Genomic DNA, 18,232 nt, shown 5'->3' with positions numbered 1-18,232 from the left:
CATACCCCAGGGTGAATATGTGGCAGCTGGCACTTAGGAAAGCCTTTAAAATCTAAAAAATGTTGTATGTTAAGCACGCTTGATGGAACATTTTTGAGACAAAAAAAGTGCAAGACTTGCATAATGTTATTTTGGTACCACTCTCTCTCTTCCAGATAACCCCTCAAAATAAAATATTTTTTAATTAATACAAATCAAATTTCTTAATGAATGCAGGAGTTAAAAAAAGCAAAATGGAAAATTTGTACCAAAAGAGTTTACTCAGTGATTACCTGTGACAAAGAGTGATGGAAAATAAAGCAAAATAAATAGATGGTAGAATAGAATTTTTATGCATTTATTTTAACCTGGATTTGCATTAGGGAGAGTATTATTCAATTGCTGTTGCAATACACACCCACAGAGGACAGGACAGACCATACTGCATGTTTCATCTGAACCAGAGAATCCAGTTCCTGCTGCTGCACAAGGCTAGACAGCTGGGAAGGAACTGCACCGAGAGCCTGGATCCAGCCCCATGAAAGCTAAGGTTGGATCGACTTGATTTACCCTTTTCAGGAGAACAGGTGACCCATGTCGAGCTGCCTCCTGCCTCTGTGCTACCACAGGTATCACTTCCCAAATGGACACCTCTCCGAGGGTTAGGATTTTGTCTTTAAATCTTAGACTAGCACTAATCACTAGCACTACATTTAACATGATGATGCTTTCTGAGAAAACAGTACAATACCTTTAAGGCCAAGGCATTATATTCCTTTTTGAGGTCAGCAGCAACTTTCTTCTCCTCTTCTAAAGCTTTCTCAATGCCTATCCGCTGCTGCCGGAGCTGGATGGTGTTCAGGAACAGATCCTCACTGCAGCCTGAGAGGGAAAGGGTCAAAGAAGAGCTTACTTTTGCTGTGACTGTACTGGAGTTACTGGGTAGAGCTGGTACCTTCTCCTGCAGTGCACATTCCCAGCATTCTCCATAATAACACCATGGGTTTGGTTCCCTAGAGCTTCCTTAAGCATAAACCCATGGGCCTCCATGACCAGGTGAATGTCTTGGATGGATTTTTTTCTTATTTACATTCAGTCTGTTTCCAGAAGTCACATTAAATGCATCAAAGCCAGCATTAAAGCCAAGTGCTCAAAAATTAGCTTTTGTAAGCAATGCAATCCCAGTAATTAATACATGTTGCAGTAAAATCTTCAATTATGTGAGCACATAGTTGTTTCTCCATAGCACCCTTCACTATAAATTATGAACTTGCTGCAGGGATAATTTATAGCTCTATTGGTAAACAAAGCTGTATTGCATAGAAACTGTGTTGTGGTAAGGAAGATCTGTGAATTTCTATCTAATACTGTGATTTCAGTAATGCCAAACAAGTGCATAATTATGCCCAAATCAGCAGGCATAATAATAAAAAAGAGAGCCCAATAAAGAAAAAAAAATTCTACATAAAGAGACAAATATGAAGAGCCTAATGCAACATGTAATTTCCTTGTTAAATTAGCAATTTGGACTTTTTAACTCAGAAGTAAAAATCTTTATTTCTTCCCAACATTCCATTGAGAAATGAGATGAACGAGGAGTTAATAAAAAAAAATCAATTTGTGGAAATGATTTCAAAATACAATTTAAAAAAAAAGGGAAGGTGGATTTTTGGTACGTTCAAATTTGAAAATGAAGCAGTGCTGTTACACTGTCATTGACACATCACTCAGAGATTTTTTTAAATAACAACATCCTGAATTAGCTAAGCTCGTACAAAGGAAAAAAGAGGGAGAAAGGTTGGTTGCCTCTTTTGAATGCACAAATGAAGAGGATTTTGCAAAGTAAAGCTCCTAACTTTTCAGAGCAGCCTAGCAACAGGCAATTGCTGCATAAATCCACGAGGTGGTAACAAAGAGCTTCAACTAACAGCATGAGGATCCCCTTAGAATTCCCCTGAACAGGGAGGGATCCAGCCAGGCCAGGCAGCTGGTTTCCAGAGAGCAGCTACAGCCTTGTCACTGCTCCACCCCAGAGAGGAGCCTTTTCTCTCCAGATAACAGCCATGAAATGGTGAATGCTTCTTTACACAAAATAATTAATTCTTACTGCTTAGCTAAGTTTTATTTCTCCAAACTTTTTTAATTAGGGTAGTCTACACTACCAACTGTTTTATTATTTTGACCAAAGTTTCCTGGGGAAAAATGCTGCACACAGGAGGGGTACACACATTCCAGCCCTTCATGACTTTAGCATGCAGTGAATAATTAAAAAATCTGTGTTTTCTTTTCAAACACATGATGTTGTCCCAAAGCTAAACAACTAATTAACACAAGGAAATAACATAAAAGTAAGCATAGGTACCCTCTGGGCAAATGGAGTCACCAAAGGCTACATTTTCAGATCCACAATTTTCTTCATCAGTCTTTAAGTCAGGTTTTTCATCATCCTTCTCTTCATTCTCATTTTCTTTATCTGAAAGAAATAGAGACTGGCTTGCAAAACAGCCCAGACCCACCAGCTATGCATTATGCCAATGTGCTGGTGAACACAATCCCAGTAACCCATGAAAGATCATTCTGGTGATAGGTGAATCCAGGCACCTTGTGGTTGATCTGATGCAATGTTTTCACAGAAAGGAAAAAAGAAAAAAGAGGAGGGGAAAACAGAGAGACAGAGAGATATCACCTAGCAGTAGAACAGACACAGGTACAGCCCATGTTTTTAGGACTTAACTTCAATATATTTTCTCTCTTTATATGTGTTAGGAACTTAAGCAGTGTGAGTTTACCATTCTGATACAGAGATTAACTAACCAAGTAGAATATGGAAGCACAAATCTGTCATAAAAGCACCATCATTGTCTTCACTTTTTGGTAATCATGTCCCACTTGAAATCGAAAGCCAAGTCAGAGAGTGCACAAGTATTTTAGCTCAGTAAGACTGCCTAGCTTTAACAGCTTAAAACTGAGTCACTAAGACAAATTAAATCCTTTTGTAATATGGTTAGTCCTGTGACTAATAGATTATTGCAGATTAGGTTTATGATCTCTCATTAGTCAATGGACAGATTAGAGCAGAATGTCATGAATGTGACAGACTAATCACTTATCCATTGCTCCCATTGGTACAGCATAGGAAGCATCTATTTAAAGCTGTACCTCTTCCTCTTACCAATTATCAGTCCTCAGTAATGACTTACAGGATGTAAATTGCAGGAGCTGTTATCAGACCAACTGCAGTCATGTTAGAAACTGGATTACATCATTGTTATCATTCAAGATGATGGCCACAGAACACATTTTCAGTCTATAAACAAATCTGTTCATAGGGTTTTTGAACTGACTGGAGTGTGGTGTGTACTCAGACTGAGACACGTGTACTTGACCACATGGAAATATGTAAAACAAATCCATAAAGCAAAAAGAACAAAATCTCCAACCTGCTTCTCTTCCTACTTCTTCTTTTTCCACATACTCAACTTCCTGCTTCAAAAGATCAGTCAGAAAATCAGCAAATTCATTGTCTTCTCCAAGGGATGCTTCAAAGCTGGCATAAAGAGCTTTCTCACGTTCCTGAAGCATTACAATCTCACATTTTCTATCTTCTATTTGTGCAAGGTAGCTCTGCAATTTTGACTAAACAAACAAGAAACTACTTCAGTTAAAGGTACAACCCATGTATCTGTATATAGGATGCATCTGTGAAGATCTGGAAATGCAAAACTTGTCTTTCTTGATGAAACCCATGGTTCAATTAAGCATCACCTAGGAGTATGTTCTTAAAGTATGTGATTAGTCACTTATGCCATATCATGAAGGATCTATTAAAATTTAAATGTTAAGATTATTAAAAAATTAAGTATTGAAAGTTAGAAGCGGCCATCCTAGTAGGCTGATTATCAAGAGTTTGTTGTTTTTCAAAATTTAGCACTAGTCACTGGGTCAGTGCTAAAACAAAGCCAAGGGATGCCACCATTTACTTTATGGTTTGCTTTTGTTTCAAGTCATGCATTAATGGTACTGTTAAATTTAAATTAATGCTACACGTGGCCTACTTACTTGCATGTCCTCCTGTTCATTAATGAGGGCACCAATTTGCTCCTCAAGAAAGTCCTCATGTATCTCAAGTTTCTTCAGGATAAGCAGCTCTTCACAGCATGTGATGCAGTGCAGATCAGCACTTTTCAGCTGCATATCCATTTTCAGCTTCTGGTGCCGCAAAAGGCGAAGTTCAGCATCAAAGTTGATCACCAGTGTGTTGATCTGGAGCAAAGGAGTGTCAAATCAGGGACAGGAAAAGTATTACCAGTGCAGTTAAACATGCAACGCTAGAGAAAGGAGCAGAAGGGAAAAATTCTCTCTGCCAAATCGACAACTCAGACATGCCATTTCCTAGAGGCTACTGATGCACTTAGAAAGACAAAGTTAATCCCAAATGTGTCTTTGTTCTCAGCACAATAGCAAAAGAATCACCAGAGCTTCACAGGAATCTTTCACTGCATCCCCTCCATCCCTGAAGTATTTCACTCTTCAGAGACTGTTTTATACTAGTCTGTAGCGATGCCTTGAATGTTTACAGCAGTTTATGTAACAGTCAAAGATGCATCAATAAATAACTCTTCTGCTTTGAAAGACTTCTTTTGAAACAGCTGCCAGCTCTTCTCTTAAACATTTACAGCTAAACAAGTACTAGCAGCTGCCAACATTAACTTACAGGTGTGTGATGTTTACAGCAGAATTTGGGTATTCCCTCAAAACCTTCACACGCAAAAACACAAAGGTGTGTGTCTTGAGGCAGAGCAAAGAATCAATGCCCAGCAGCAGAAATTGGAGGAGAGATGCTAAGAAATGGAGAAAACAAGTGAACCGTGGCACACCTGCTCTCTGTACCCTCCTAAACTCTCACTTAGGAGCATCCTGAGCTTGAAGCAGTATGCTTGTGTTCAACAGCTCTGAATGGATTTTTTTCCCCACACTATCAAATCATAGCTTCTCCCACAGGAACTCCACTGAGTTCCAAAGCTTTAGCTTATTGTTGGATAGGAAAATTATTTTCATTTGCATGCTTCAAGCTTTCTATGTGACCATTTCATCTGGTATCTCTCCTTTTAAGAGATGATTCCCACTCCCCTTTTCAATTTTATTCAGAATTTTATCCCATCTCTAAAACCATTTCAGTTGCCCTTTTTGCAGGCCAAAGATACTTTATCCACTTAGATGTACCTTTTAAAGAATCTTTTCCATGACTAAGCATTTTGGGTATTCTCTTTTGTACCTTTTCTAATCCTACAAAGTATTTTTGGGCACAAAAAGGTTGAGACTACAACTTTTTAAGAGTTGAGAACATGAATCTACAAAATTGTAGTGATGCTGCTTTTTTAACTCTGTAATTTTTCAAGTTATGTCTAACATTTGTTTTTTGGGGTTTTTTTTGGGTTTTTTGTTTGGTTTTGGTGTTTTGGTTTTTTTTTTGCTACTAGGATCATAGCACAATCAATAAGAAATCTAAGATCTGTTTTTCAAGTGATAATAGTCAGAACACAGGATATAGCTATGGATTTATTTACACTGTAAATGTGCAACAGTTAGCATTTTCCTGGACTGCAGAAAGGCAAGACCCGCTGCAATCCTGAAACAGAAGGTGATTTTGTTTCACTTATGATGCAGTGGGTGGTGTGGTTTGTTTGGTTTGGGTTTTGGAATTTTTTTAATCTGACAAAAATAACTTTCAGTTTCCTACCTTTTTAATCAAGGTCTCCTGCAAGTATAGATTTTTTATCTTCTCCCTCTTTAAAATTTCCAGTTCCATTTCTGTTGGCTCTGCCTTCTCCATCACAAAAGCCTGCTGCTCCTCTGTGACCACAGCTGATGCATCTCCAGCCTGTGCCATGGGGTCACCCTCTTCCACTGGAGGAGTTTGAAGAAGCACGTGCTTAAATGCGCGAAATGAGGGACACCCTTCCAGTGGCTCCTTGAGCTTTGCCTTGGCCTCCTGCTCCTCTTTGAACTTTAGGAGGACATCACTGTTGTATTCAACTATTTTTTCAGGAACCTCATCTGGATGTAACTGAGGGATCAGGGGAATAGGGAGATGTTCTGATACATCTAAGCATGCCTGTATGGATTTTACTTCCTTCACTAAACTCTTGATTTCATCAATAATGGAAACCTTGAGATCCCGCAAAGACACAATCTCTTTGTTCATGTTCACTTTCATCCTATGGATCTGCAAAGGAAAAACCATTTTAGTAGGATTCTCCGCTACAGGAATAGTCTTACCCAACTCAAGAAGGCTAACATTAGGATTACTAATTATTCTGTGGTAAGGGGACACTGTATGAATAGACTCTTTTTACTGAATGTGATTAATACTCTTGGCAGAAACTTATCTTTATAAAATAAAATAACACACCACCCACCTGAAGAAACTGGAATTCCTCATCTGTATAAATCCAGAATTTATGACAAGAACTATTCCCTTTGTTTGTCCTAATAAATTAGGTTAATCACTGGAAATCTGGTAGCATCAACACTACAGTGAAGTGCTGAAGCCCAAGCATGAGACTAAAATGATCCAACAAATCCCCTGAGACTCGCAGCATTGCTTCAGTAATGCTTAGACCTCACTGTCAAAGTTATCTAGTGTCACTCTTTTGCACTCCAGACAAATACAATGAAAAACCATTCCTATGAGAAGGATGGGGAGAAAGAAGTCACAAGGAAAGCAACAAAGATACTGCACAACATTTGAACTTATTGTGTCTTAGTGGTTAAAATATGTGGGGTAACTGTAGGAGTCCTACTATAGCAAGGTGGCTCCAAAATACCTGGTTTCTCAGGAAGATTCCAATTCCAGAAGGAGTGATTGCCAAAGTGCAAATACAGAGAGGCCCCACTAGAACACTTGTCCTTGCTCTCATCCCTGTTTTTGTAAAGGTATTTCATGGCAGGGGCTATTTAGCTCAGTGTTTTACTAGATTGTAAGACTTACAATTAATAAGACAGGTGCTCCTGCTGAACTACTAGAGAAGGTAAATTCTCCTTCTCATTTTTAAAAATGGATTGATTCAGGTCTGGGTTTGGTGAAGCACAAAACAGTTCACAAGAGAAGGGCTGATTTTTAACTAAAACTTACTCAAAACAACCATCTGTCCTTCAATGCCAATTCCCACACTCACTTTGAATTCCTTTCAAAAAACTTCTTCAGTGATTAATACACTATCCTCACTTTCCCCAAAAATGGGGCAATATACATAGTTTTACATACCAAGTTTTCCAGGGTTGCAAGCTGAATCATCTTCTTTTTAGTGCTTATACGATCATCTTCAGTGAGTGTGTAGTTAGTGGCAGTCTTCAGCCTGTAACATCCTATATTCTCCTGTGCTTCTTTGATCTCCTCAGTATCTCTGGGATTCTCAAAGTTAACTCTAGGTTTGCTTTTGTATCTGGTAGGAAAAAAATAAAGCTGAACTTCAAGACAGAAGGCATACAAATGAACGGTCATTTCACACCTTCTGACTTGTGCAGCAAAGTTCGGGAAGTGAAAGAGTGATACATCTCTTTCAGAAAAGAATGGCTACTTTGGAAAGACTATCTTTGCACATTTTAATGAAAATCCCAGATTTTTTTTTTCCCCCTAAGAACTCTTAAAACATAGCTCTGCCATGGAAAAGTTTAAATCTTCACACTCAGACTGAGTTCTGAGTAAGCGAGTACATGCTGCTATCAGTTTCAGGGAGCCACACATCAACTATCTACCAGCCCTTAGTACAGAACACCTGATCCTACTCTAGGTTGTTAAACACTCAATAATCTTAAAAGCTTTGTATTCTGACTCCACACTTGCCTCATTCCCTGCCTTTCATCTCCTAAGGAAGAACTTCTGTACTTCCATGAGCACAGAATGGTTTGCATTATAAGGGACCTTAAAGATCATATTGTTCCAGTGCCCCTGCCATGGACAGGGCACCTTCCACTGGATCAGGTCACCCAAAGCCCCATCTAAACCAGGCTTGAAAAAGAGGTCATTCAAAGTTATGACTTAGGTTTGATATTTGGAAAAGGTTCTTCACCCAGAGGGTGGCTGGGCCCTGGAACAGGCTCCCCAGGGAAGTGGTCACAGCACCAAGCCTGGCAGAGCTCAAGGAGTGTTTGGGCAATGCTCTCAGTCACATGGTGTGACTCGTGAGGCTGCCATGTGCAGGGACAGGACTTGGATTTTGATGATCCTTGTGGGTGCCTTTCAGCTCAGGATATTCTATGATTCTGTAAAAGATGTCCTTTCCCCCTTTCTTGCCTCTCAGGATAAAGACCAGCATGGAGCACAAAGGCATATCATAAACACTCACATAATGGCTGAGATGGCAAGACTGCTGACCTAACACAGCTGTTACAGTGTCTGCTCCATGTAGAGCTGGCAGGATTCACTAAGAGTTGACTGTAATGGCATAGGTGTCTCTCAGTCGTGATCAATTTAGACACATTTTGACCCCTCTCTGAAAATGCAGCTACCTAGTTGAATTCAAATTTGATAATATTTTAGAGGAACCATAGAAACTAAATATATTCTAATGCACTCTTGAGACTTAGAGATACATGAAAATTCACCTGTTCTAATTATAACCCTTAAGAATATAAAAACCTAAGCAGAGAGATTATAGTGCCAAATGACAGCTAAATAGCATTACTTGTCCTCAGACAAGAAGCAGCGCCTAAAGAGAACAGAGTCCAGTTCAAGACTCACAATTCATTCCACTCTGCCCTCCTCTTCATGATCTTGGCTTTCAGTGCATCATATTTCTCAACAAGTCTTCTGATTTTCTCACGTCTGCTTTCTATATAACGCGTGGTTTGCTTTCGGACCTCTGGTGTCTCCAGAATTTCAGTCTCACTTTCAAAAGCTACACTTTCTGAAACAAAAAATAACCATGTGAAGATGCAATACCACCCAGCACAGTGCAGTCCCAGCTACTGGAAACTCTCTCAGACAACTGTAGAACTAAGGTAAATCAGGACAGATCATTGTAGTGGATGTTCTGAAAGTATTCAGGTTCTTTGACTTGACTTTTAGTCACATTCTACCCATGGGGCTGACAGACAATTGTTGAAATTAATCTAGTCATGGAAAACGATGTATGAGTGTTTGTATGTTAGTACTAAAAAACACATCACAGCTGTATTTCTTTACCTGCACCTACACATGTATTTCTTTATCTTGGACTCAGGAAAACAAACTGAGATAAATGTCAGACAGCATATTACTGAAAGATTTAAATGGTTATCATTACCTCTATGCAGATGTTTCTTCTTTTGGGTGATCTTTTCTTTTGCTTGTTCTGTCTCTTTAAATGCTGTCCACTTCTTTTTAAGTACTGCCCACTTGCTGCCCCCGTGTTTCTTATCTTGGGTGTATTTCTCAGACACTGTTAGAAGGCTGTAGGTGGAAATCTGATGATTGCTTTGAATAGCGTGAACAGTGTAAGTAAATTCCAGAGGGTCCTGAAACCTGGAATCCCAAATTACACAAAACCATCTGGTGTCAGTGGGCACAACATACCAGTTTCCCTTAACCAAAAGGGCATGAATAGTGTAGTTTACTTATTGCACATGCAATCATTACATGTAAATCCACAAGTCAGTAAGTAATGGCATAGCATGATGACATCTGACACTATCTATTGACTTCTATCCAATCTAGGAATGGAGATGCTCAAGAATAAACACATAAAGACCTTTCCCAATTTTGAAACTTACATCAGGTTTTTCATGACAGTAACTTCCATCTTCCATTAAGGACTGATTAAAAACATGATCATTCTATCCTTTTTCCCAGTCACAAACTCTGTGTGCCTAAGGTGGTTTTTTTTATTGTGTATTTATTTTATGAAAACCAACTCAAAATGCACCTCATGCTTAAACCCGTGTTCTTGAGAAAGTTTCTTTCATAACTTCAAATTGCATAGAGAACATTGTAAAAGCAATGATGTTAAAATATCTGACAGACACACAACATGTCTTAAAAACAGGTGTTCACTTCACAGGTTGTTTTTCAACATTTCAGTAAGAGTTCTTGGTTCTTATTGAACTTACTGGCAAAACCCCAGGCAAAGAGTCTCAACCAGCTTTCTTCATATAGAAGTGAATCAGAATGAGGTAATTTCCTTCATTTGACTATCTGCATTTTTACCAAAGATTCAATAGAAATAATTACACATAAATATGAACAAATACTCTCATGTATGTTTCAAGTAAAGTAAGAACAGAAACATAACAGAACAGATGAAATACTGATTATATGAGAGAGAGAACAAATGTTCTTTTTCCTTGTGGGAGATACAACTTCATAGACAATAAGCCCCATGGAAGGTCACGGAGAGAAGCAGAAGAGAAGTGGTAATTACTGTGCTTGTAGTTTCTGCAGTCCAATCAATTGTTTCTCGTGCTCCCAAGCCAACTCCTTTTGCACTAACTGGATTCTCTGTAGTGTCTGCCTATCCAGCTCTTCAAAGATCCTACGGTCCATCTCAAACTCCTGCAGAAAGATGGAAAACCCAGTATCACATAATTTTGGCTACTAGGTCTTGATAATAAATATTTTTACCTAGGTGCCACAGTTGCATGCACATCAACACTGTCCTTTACTGCAGAAGTTATCTCCACAGAGAACCACATTTTTTCCCGTGCTTCTTAATTGGCACAAATCATCAGCTATGATTCCACAGTAATTCAGAAGTCCCAGAAATTCATATATTCTTAAAACTACCTTAATCCAAAGCATTGGACATCTTTAACCCAAATATGATATGTAGCAACATTTTAGAAGAAGGTGCCTGTAAAGGAAAATGACCCTCATAAATGCCAAGTGTACCTCTCCGTGCAACTGCATGTGCTTGGGCAACTCCTGATTCTTTTGAAGGAGAAAAATAAAGTCTTGTCTCAGTGCACTTAATTCCTGTCTTTTCTTATTTTTCTTGTCTTCAGCTTCCTTCATTTTCCGTTCATACTCCTTTTTCTGCTTGTATTCCTCAATACTGAAAATGCATTAAAAGGAAATGGTGTTAGCTCAATGCAAGAGAGGAAAGATTACAGTTTATATGACCTTTTAGATTTCCTTGATAGTCTTAAATTCCCAGTGAATTCAATGGTTCTTAAGGTGAGTTAGAAAGGAATCATCTTCCTGTATATTTGTACACTCCTAACATCAAGAGGCTTTGACCTTCTGTTGTCTCTGTAGTCTGAAGTTAACTGCCTCATAGTATAATATTCGAATTACTGCCAGAGAAAAATAGATGAAATGGAGAGAAAGGCTGAAAAAACTGTGTGTTTCACAAAGAAATGACCCAAATTCAGGGTGATCAACTTGTCCCTCCACTTTGTAGACAAAATGAAATACATAGGCTGAGAAAAGAGCTACCAACACTTGAAAATCTTCTTTCATCATTATCTAAGCATCTCTTACGTGTAAGCATCAGGATCCTTGATGTCTTCAGTAGCCTTCTCCTTCTCAAGACCACTCTGGAATAAAAACATTGTCTTGTCTTTAAACAAGAAGTTATAATTTCAACAGATGATAAAGCTTTTATAAACATTAAGACAGAGCTCCCACCACCTATCACCAAAGAGAAATCTTCATTTTCAATATTATTATCTGAGTCTTAAATATTACTTTGTAATGTTTCAAGCAAAAAAACACATTGAAGCTGGTTTACATGTAAAAGAGCTAATGAAACATAGTTCTTTGGGACAGAGAACACAAATCCTATGACCTCCCCAGTGGCATAAATCATTACATCATTACTTGTCCTAACTTCACTCTGCCCCATAACATCTCTAGTTCCCTACCCCCCAGCCCAATTCTCTTGTCTCCCCTCACTGGCACATTGACAAGAGTCAGTGTGTCATGGGCTAATTCCAAGTTACATCTGTAATTAATCTGGTTGGCTTTTACTGACTGTATAATGGATTCACAATTATTAGCTGTGAAGAATGACAGATGGATGGACATTGCAATAGCACAAGCCTCATTTCCCTAGGCAATCATGCTCTGAAAAAAGAGGGGGGACTATCACCCAACAATTTAGTTGTACTTAATTGATCTGTAATTTAACTCAATTAGTTTCAGATGATTTGTATTTAATTCTCTAAGAATCTCATTAAGTTTAATGAAGACAGAATTTTAAAAATCTTCCACATGACTTAAAACTAGAATAGATATTTAATGAAGATATACTTTGGAAATGGAAAAACTCTATTAGGATGGTCATTAAGCAATGTTGTTAGCCTGAACAATAGAACGACCATAAAGGTCTTTATATAGAGCTACTTACATATTCAGAACTATAAATCTGTATACATGCTTTTTAATTGTATATTAATCTCTTCTTGTAATACTGGAGTTATCAAGACTCTGATATCAAAGGTTCTAATCATTCACTCAGAGAAAATAACTCTGCCTCTATTCTCGGTGCTATATATTCTTGTTATACTGGTAAAGAATTCCAACTAGTCATGAACAATTTAGCTGAATGACCAAAAATCACAATTTCCTCTGTCTCTGCTGCCAAGCATCCTTCAAAATGTAGTTACCAACCACTATTAAAACATATTTAAAAGTTTAATTTGTTTTATGTTGACACTGTCAAGATTTTAAAATTCTACTGAATGTATGTCTGCTGTAATATTTATTGTGCACAATGACACTTCTTTACTCAACAGCTCTCACTGCTTCTTTCAAGTTATATTTATTTAATTCAGACACTCTTAAGACTTTAAAAATTCAATAAAGTCTGAGCATTTTCAGAGAAGGAGCTGACATCCCTCTTCTTGTGCATTATCAGTAGAACTACTTCCAAGTTCCAGTGTAATCTGTTCAAACATGCTAGAGACAATCAGCTCTGCAGTGAGTACAGGACACCTGTAAATTCATTACTACTAACACTGTCCAAGAGTGAAAGAGCAACAGGATCAGCATTGTGTTGTTTTTGCAAATGTAAAAAATCCATTGTGAATTTTAGATGAATGGTGCTAGATGTATGGAGAAACTACATATTTGGCATTCTCCAATAGGATTTCTAGAATCCCCATTCAGAGCAGAATCATACTTTACCGAAATTAGAGAAATCCTTGCAATTCTTTCATTCCAGGAACATGCATGACTACACCTTTGCATGGGAAAGCACTGGTAGAACATTACATATGAGTAACACATACTGTGTTTATTTGGAGAAAAACACAAAACACCAAGAAGGAACAGTGCAGTCCCAGAGCCCATTTATTAAAGAATGTTTTGCAAGAGCTGTTCTTCTAAATAGTTTGGGAAGCTTCAGCTTTTGCTATGAAAGATCTTTAAAAAAAATAATTGAACTATGTTTGCCTATCTGGGTAATTTCATACCAAGTCGGCCTAATTCAGTGAAATAGGGTAGCAACTTACCCTAGGAGGGGGGATTATGACCTTTAGCTCTTTGGGAAGCTCTTCCTCTGACCAGAGCTCAAATGTAAAAATGTTTCCATCTCCACCACAGGTAATCAGATACCCATCATCATGACTACAGCAGATCCCCTGGATCTGCCCATTATCATTGTCATGCACATTCAGGTACCAGTAGTCCTTCAGGGAATCCACTGAGAGGTCTTTATCACTGAGAGGATAAGCACGCAGTGAGCCATCCTGCATCCCACAGAACATCAGGGATTTGCTGGTACTGTTAAATAAACAAGAAACAGTAATAGCAACAACTTCTAATAAGCAAGCTCAAAATATTAAAAGAGCTAATCTAGCTTAACAGAAATCACTTTCCCAAGTTTGGAAGCTGAAAGCAAAGTATTTGGACCATTTAAAGTATGTGTGATTCTACTATGACATGTTTTTCAGCTAACTGGCTGCTCAGGAACATTCCAGCACTTCCTAAGTATCTTAGAACTAGTCTCAGCCCTGAGATGGGCCATGAAACAGACACCAAGTCAAAAACTAGAAAAGCAGACTTTTCTCCCTGCTCCCCATTTAGTACAGATGGTGGTGAATGAAGCTAAGCCAGCAGTAGATTAAAGCCTGAATTAAACCTGTCTCCTTCTGATGCAGAACATGCCTACTCTTACAGGGAACCTAATACTGGGAGTCTGCAAAGAATCCAGCCTTTCCATTCATACAGTTCACAGAATGTCCTGAGAAGCCTATATTCTTAGCACAAGAGGGGTAGACTGTCCACTACATGTTCTAATTCTCTGTTAACTATAATAAAAAACTGCTCTTCTGGTGAATACTATATGCAGGGAGTTCTAAGGATTCTCCCGGAGTTCTACAGTCTAGCATGGTTGAGTTTGAGTCAGTACTTGCTCAGAAATCCCTCTTTTTTCATCTTTGAAGGTCTTTTAAAATTATTCTGTCAGACACATGGCCCAGCTATGTCCACTAGGAATTTAAGTGAAAATCAATGCCAGGAAAACCACAGACAGTTTGTGCATACCAGAGCTGAGCCACAATTTAAAAGGGACAAAGGAGCATACACTCCTTCCTTCCAAGTTCAATTTCATCAAGCTTTATCCCAGAGCTATTTCTTACATTACAGTGTAATTTTTTACCAGAAGGAGATTTGGTGAATGGGATTGTCATTGGTGTTCTCCATAGGAATCAATTCAAAGGGTTCATCTTTCCTCTTCTCAGGGTCTTCTTCACCATCACGTGAGAATTGGCAATGATAGAGAAACCCTGAGTCGTACCCACCCTGAAGAACAGAAGGACCATAAAGAAATGTTGACAAGAAAACTGAGGCAGCTGACCAGGTAAATGCAAATTTCAGAATAATTCTTTCTTTCTTAAGGATCTGTGACAGGTTAGAAAATGCTACTTCCAAACACCTAGAGATCTTATTTATCCACAGACAGAAGTCTGTCATGAACACTGGCTTTACAAACCATTCTACCACTATGTTAAAATTCTACCTTCTGCTTGTGAGGGAACAGCTCAGTCTTTGTGCCAATTCAGGGCACCTAATGGAAATCTATTAAACAATCTGCATCAGAGTGATACTACTAGTTTACTTCACAAAAAGCACTGAAACTGTCAAGGATGAAAGGAATTCAATGTCCTAGGGATGACAAGTTTCAAAGGGAAATTCTACTTCAACAACATGAAGTAAAAACTGATTTACCAAGGAAAGCCAAAATTTTCCTGGTGTCTTTGTGCCAATTCAGGGCACCTAATGGAAATCTATTAAACAATCTGCATCAGAGTGATACTACTAGTTTACTTCACAAAAAGCACTGAAACTGTCAAGGATGAAAGGAATTCAATATCCTAGGGATGACAAGTTTCAAAGGGAAATTCTACTTCAACAACATGAAGTAAAAACTGATTTACCAAGGAAAGCCAAAATTTTCCTGGTGCTGAATAAAAGCCACAGAGGATGGGACTGGGCTCCTCTGGTATGTAGATAGCTGGCAATGGCTCTTCCTCAGGTTCTTCCTCTTCAGTTTCTTCTACCTCAAGTCCCATCTCCTTTTGCTGCTTTATCCATTCAAGCCTTGCTTTCTCCTTCTCCTGCTTTTCTTTCTCTCTCCGTGCAATCTCCTCTTCCAGCTATTACAACAAGCAGAGAAACACTGAGACACGAAATGAAGGCATTCCACACATCACTGACTGAGAGAGTCTCATAAATTAAATCCAAGGTGGTCCTGGCATTATACATACAGAATATCTACAGAAATCTCTTTCCTGTCAACTTAGTAGAGATCAACCAGACTTCATGGGATTCTCCAGTGAAATGCTCCCATTTCCCTCCTCTGAAGTATTTACTCTTGCTCCTTTGAAAAAGAAATAACTCTGAATGACAAGCAGATGTCAACATTTCCTCAGAGAGATTATTCCAAATCTTCACCACTATGCTTACTCCTGCAGAAATTCTAAATCTTGTCCCCTGCCTGCCCTGGAGAAAGAAAAGCACTGGAAAGCTGAACTCAAACAAGTTCTAGTGCATCATTGGTATAGAGCAAAAGAGAGAAGCTGTAATGGACTTAAGTTCTCCTGAACAGTGAAGGAAAAATTTATCAAACCTTTAAAACTCTCTTCCATTCAAGCCTACTGTAGCATAAACAAGTATCAACCATTCTCTACAACAGTAGCTTCCTAAGAAGATACTAGATAGCCAAACCAGAAAACGTTTAAGTATTATCAACTGATCTTTGTCTTTACTTGTTAAAAAAATCTCCTGTTCTAGGGACTCTACAGACTATAAAAACTACTTTAGAGCTTCACCACCCTCACTGTGAGAAATCCTTCCTTGCATTAAAACATCCTTGTTGTAACTTATTAATTATTGATCTATTTCCAGAGGAAAAAGAGAGCCATTAATATTCTTTCTCTCTGTAGAAACATTTTTTATCTTTAGTGATTTAGAGTGTTTCTCAACATTATTCTTCTCATTTGACTAAAAAAAAAACCAAAACCAACCAACAAATAAACAAGAAAACCAACAAAACTCTAAACACATTATTTTAATCTTTCCTTTCATATGCATGCTTTGTGATCATTCTTATAGATACTGCTGTGAAAAAACACCTAGAAATTTTTCTCCTGAATGCTGACTTCCTCCAAATAATAACATGAAATGAAGCTTTGCCTGGCATTCAGTAATACAGGAGCAGTTAACAGAGAAGGCAGAGAAATCACAGAATAACAACAGAACCAGAGAGGCTGTTGGATTGTAGTGGATAGAGTATGAAACTGAGAGCCTGCTCACTAGAGTTCTCTTTCTGAGCCTAGCATCAGCTTGCTTTTCAGTTTCACAAAGCTAACCATAGCTGTGAGTTGGCATAACTCTTTTCCTTTGGCCCCACTTTTTTTTTTTTTTTTTTTTTAAATAGTGTCATTCAGAAATTAAATTAATACTTTTAAAATTAAAACATTTTTTAAAAGTCAGAAATACTGCTAAAAAATGAGGTATGTTTCATGTTTGCTTCAAGGTGACTACCTGGGGGTTTTGTAACTATTGAAAGAATATCCTATAGGGCCACCATCAACCACAAGAAATATTCTTTTAGTGAAAATTACCAAAATTAAAATATTTTAAGAACTAATGCACTAATAGCTTTCCCTTTCTCTAATGCTGTCTTCTAAATATAATCAAAATATACATCCTGCTTTCAGTGTCACTGAGGTTTGAATAAACCAAAAACAACTTGTAATTTCAAGCCACAAATGGCTTCTTCCTGGCATTCCCTTTCAAGGAGCTTAGCAAAAACCCTGTGATGAAATACAGGGACTAGAAACTCTTGGGTAGTTTGATCACCTGGCACAATGAAGAAGATGAAATTCTGCCACAGGAGAGTTTTTTACCTTGACTCGGGATTTAATACTATAAAAATGGAAGTACTGTGTTGGCAGGTTTGTGATGTGATAGGTGGTCATTGCATCCTGCATTCCTGGGAGAGGGGCAGGAACCTGCACAGCAAAGCCATTCTCACAAAGGATGAGCAGCGTGCTCTTGTCCTGTATTAAAACACAAAGAATACATATATAGGGCAGATGTGTAAGTGTAATTGAGACAAATGGGAGGAAAAATTAGTTAGGCAGATGCAAAGGCACAAAGCCCAACTCCAGCCACACTTACCTGTGCCCTTATTTCTATGGACACTTTTAAATGGACATCAGAAATCAGTGAGCTTCTTTTATGCTAGGCAAAGCTAAGGAATTGAAGAAATCCTTGCTGTGTCCAAACCAGCTATAATTCTGACACAGCTTAACTTGATAGAAGCATGATGATATTTTGGAAATTTGGTTAAATTAAAAGATGGATTCGACCCAAGAGTTAGTAGGTTTTGGGCTGATAATTTCATTTATTTTCACACTAATAAATCCTTCATATCATCAATACTTGGCTTAGAGTCTTGCCAAATGCTACTTACTTTTCAGTTTGTTTGTTTTTTGCTGGTACCTGACAAGTCCTTTAAAATGTAAAGTTAAGAAGAATAGGTGAAGTGAGAGTAATAATTATTCAGTGTTTTGAGATTTTAAAAGAAAAGTCTGTATTTAGTTTCAATTTTCATAAGCTATCTGGAGAAAAGAGAGAGGCTTATTTTATCTGACCCATCATTAAAATGTGCAGAGGGCATATTAGAGTTGCTATGGAAACCCTAACTAGGAGTATGTTTCCTGTGTCTATAGGATCTCAGTTTAAAAATGCATTCATTAAATGTATTTAATCACCAATGCCTCTTTAAAACAAACAAAAATAAAGTAGTGTGACACTCAGTTGCTG

At 38.1% G+C, this 18,232-nt stretch overlaps 1 protein-coding gene across 14 annotated transcripts in view; it reads right to left on the bottom strand.

Annotated features, from left to right (window-relative positions):
* CFAP44 (cilia and flagella associated protein 44) overlaps positions 1-18,232 on the bottom strand; it is a 42,301-nt gene that overhangs the window by 3,835 nt on the left and 20,234 nt on the right. For all 14 annotated transcript variants that reach the window (XM_086882944.1, XM_086882952.1, XM_086882941.1 and 11 more), the window contains 15 exons: positions 17,311-17,463; positions 15,337-15,555; positions 14,559-14,701; positions 13,411-13,681; positions 11,438-11,493; positions 10,847-11,009; positions 10,380-10,510; positions 9,267-9,484; positions 8,723-8,888; positions 7,247-7,424; positions 5,720-6,205; positions 4,039-4,242; positions 3,420-3,615; positions 2,342-2,452; positions 731-861 (listed from right to left, as the gene is read on the bottom strand). In XM_086882944.1, coding sequence (XP_086739070.1) covers positions 731-861; positions 2,342-2,452; positions 3,420-3,615; positions 4,039-4,242; positions 5,720-6,205; positions 7,247-7,424; positions 8,723-8,888; positions 9,267-9,484; positions 10,380-10,510; positions 10,847-11,009; positions 11,438-11,493; positions 13,411-13,681; positions 14,559-14,701; positions 15,337-15,555; positions 17,311-17,463 — 2,826 coding nt within the window. The remainder of the gene's footprint in view (positions 1-730; positions 862-2,341; positions 2,453-3,419; positions 3,616-4,038; positions 4,243-5,719; positions 6,206-7,246; positions 7,425-8,722; positions 8,889-9,266; positions 9,485-10,379; positions 10,511-10,846; positions 11,010-11,437; positions 11,494-13,410; positions 13,682-14,558; positions 14,702-15,336; positions 15,556-17,310; positions 17,464-18,232) is intronic.

The sequence above is a fragment of the Cyanistes caeruleus genome, chromosome 3 (genome assembly GCF_971803275.1).
Source record: "Cyanistes caeruleus chromosome 3, bCyaCae1.hap1.1, whole genome shotgun sequence".
NCBI classification, from domain to species: Eukaryota; Metazoa; Chordata; class Aves; order Passeriformes; family Paridae; genus Cyanistes; species Cyanistes caeruleus.
The sequence above is the reverse complement of the archived record's forward strand: the minus strand, read 5'-3'. Positions and strand labels throughout refer to the sequence as shown.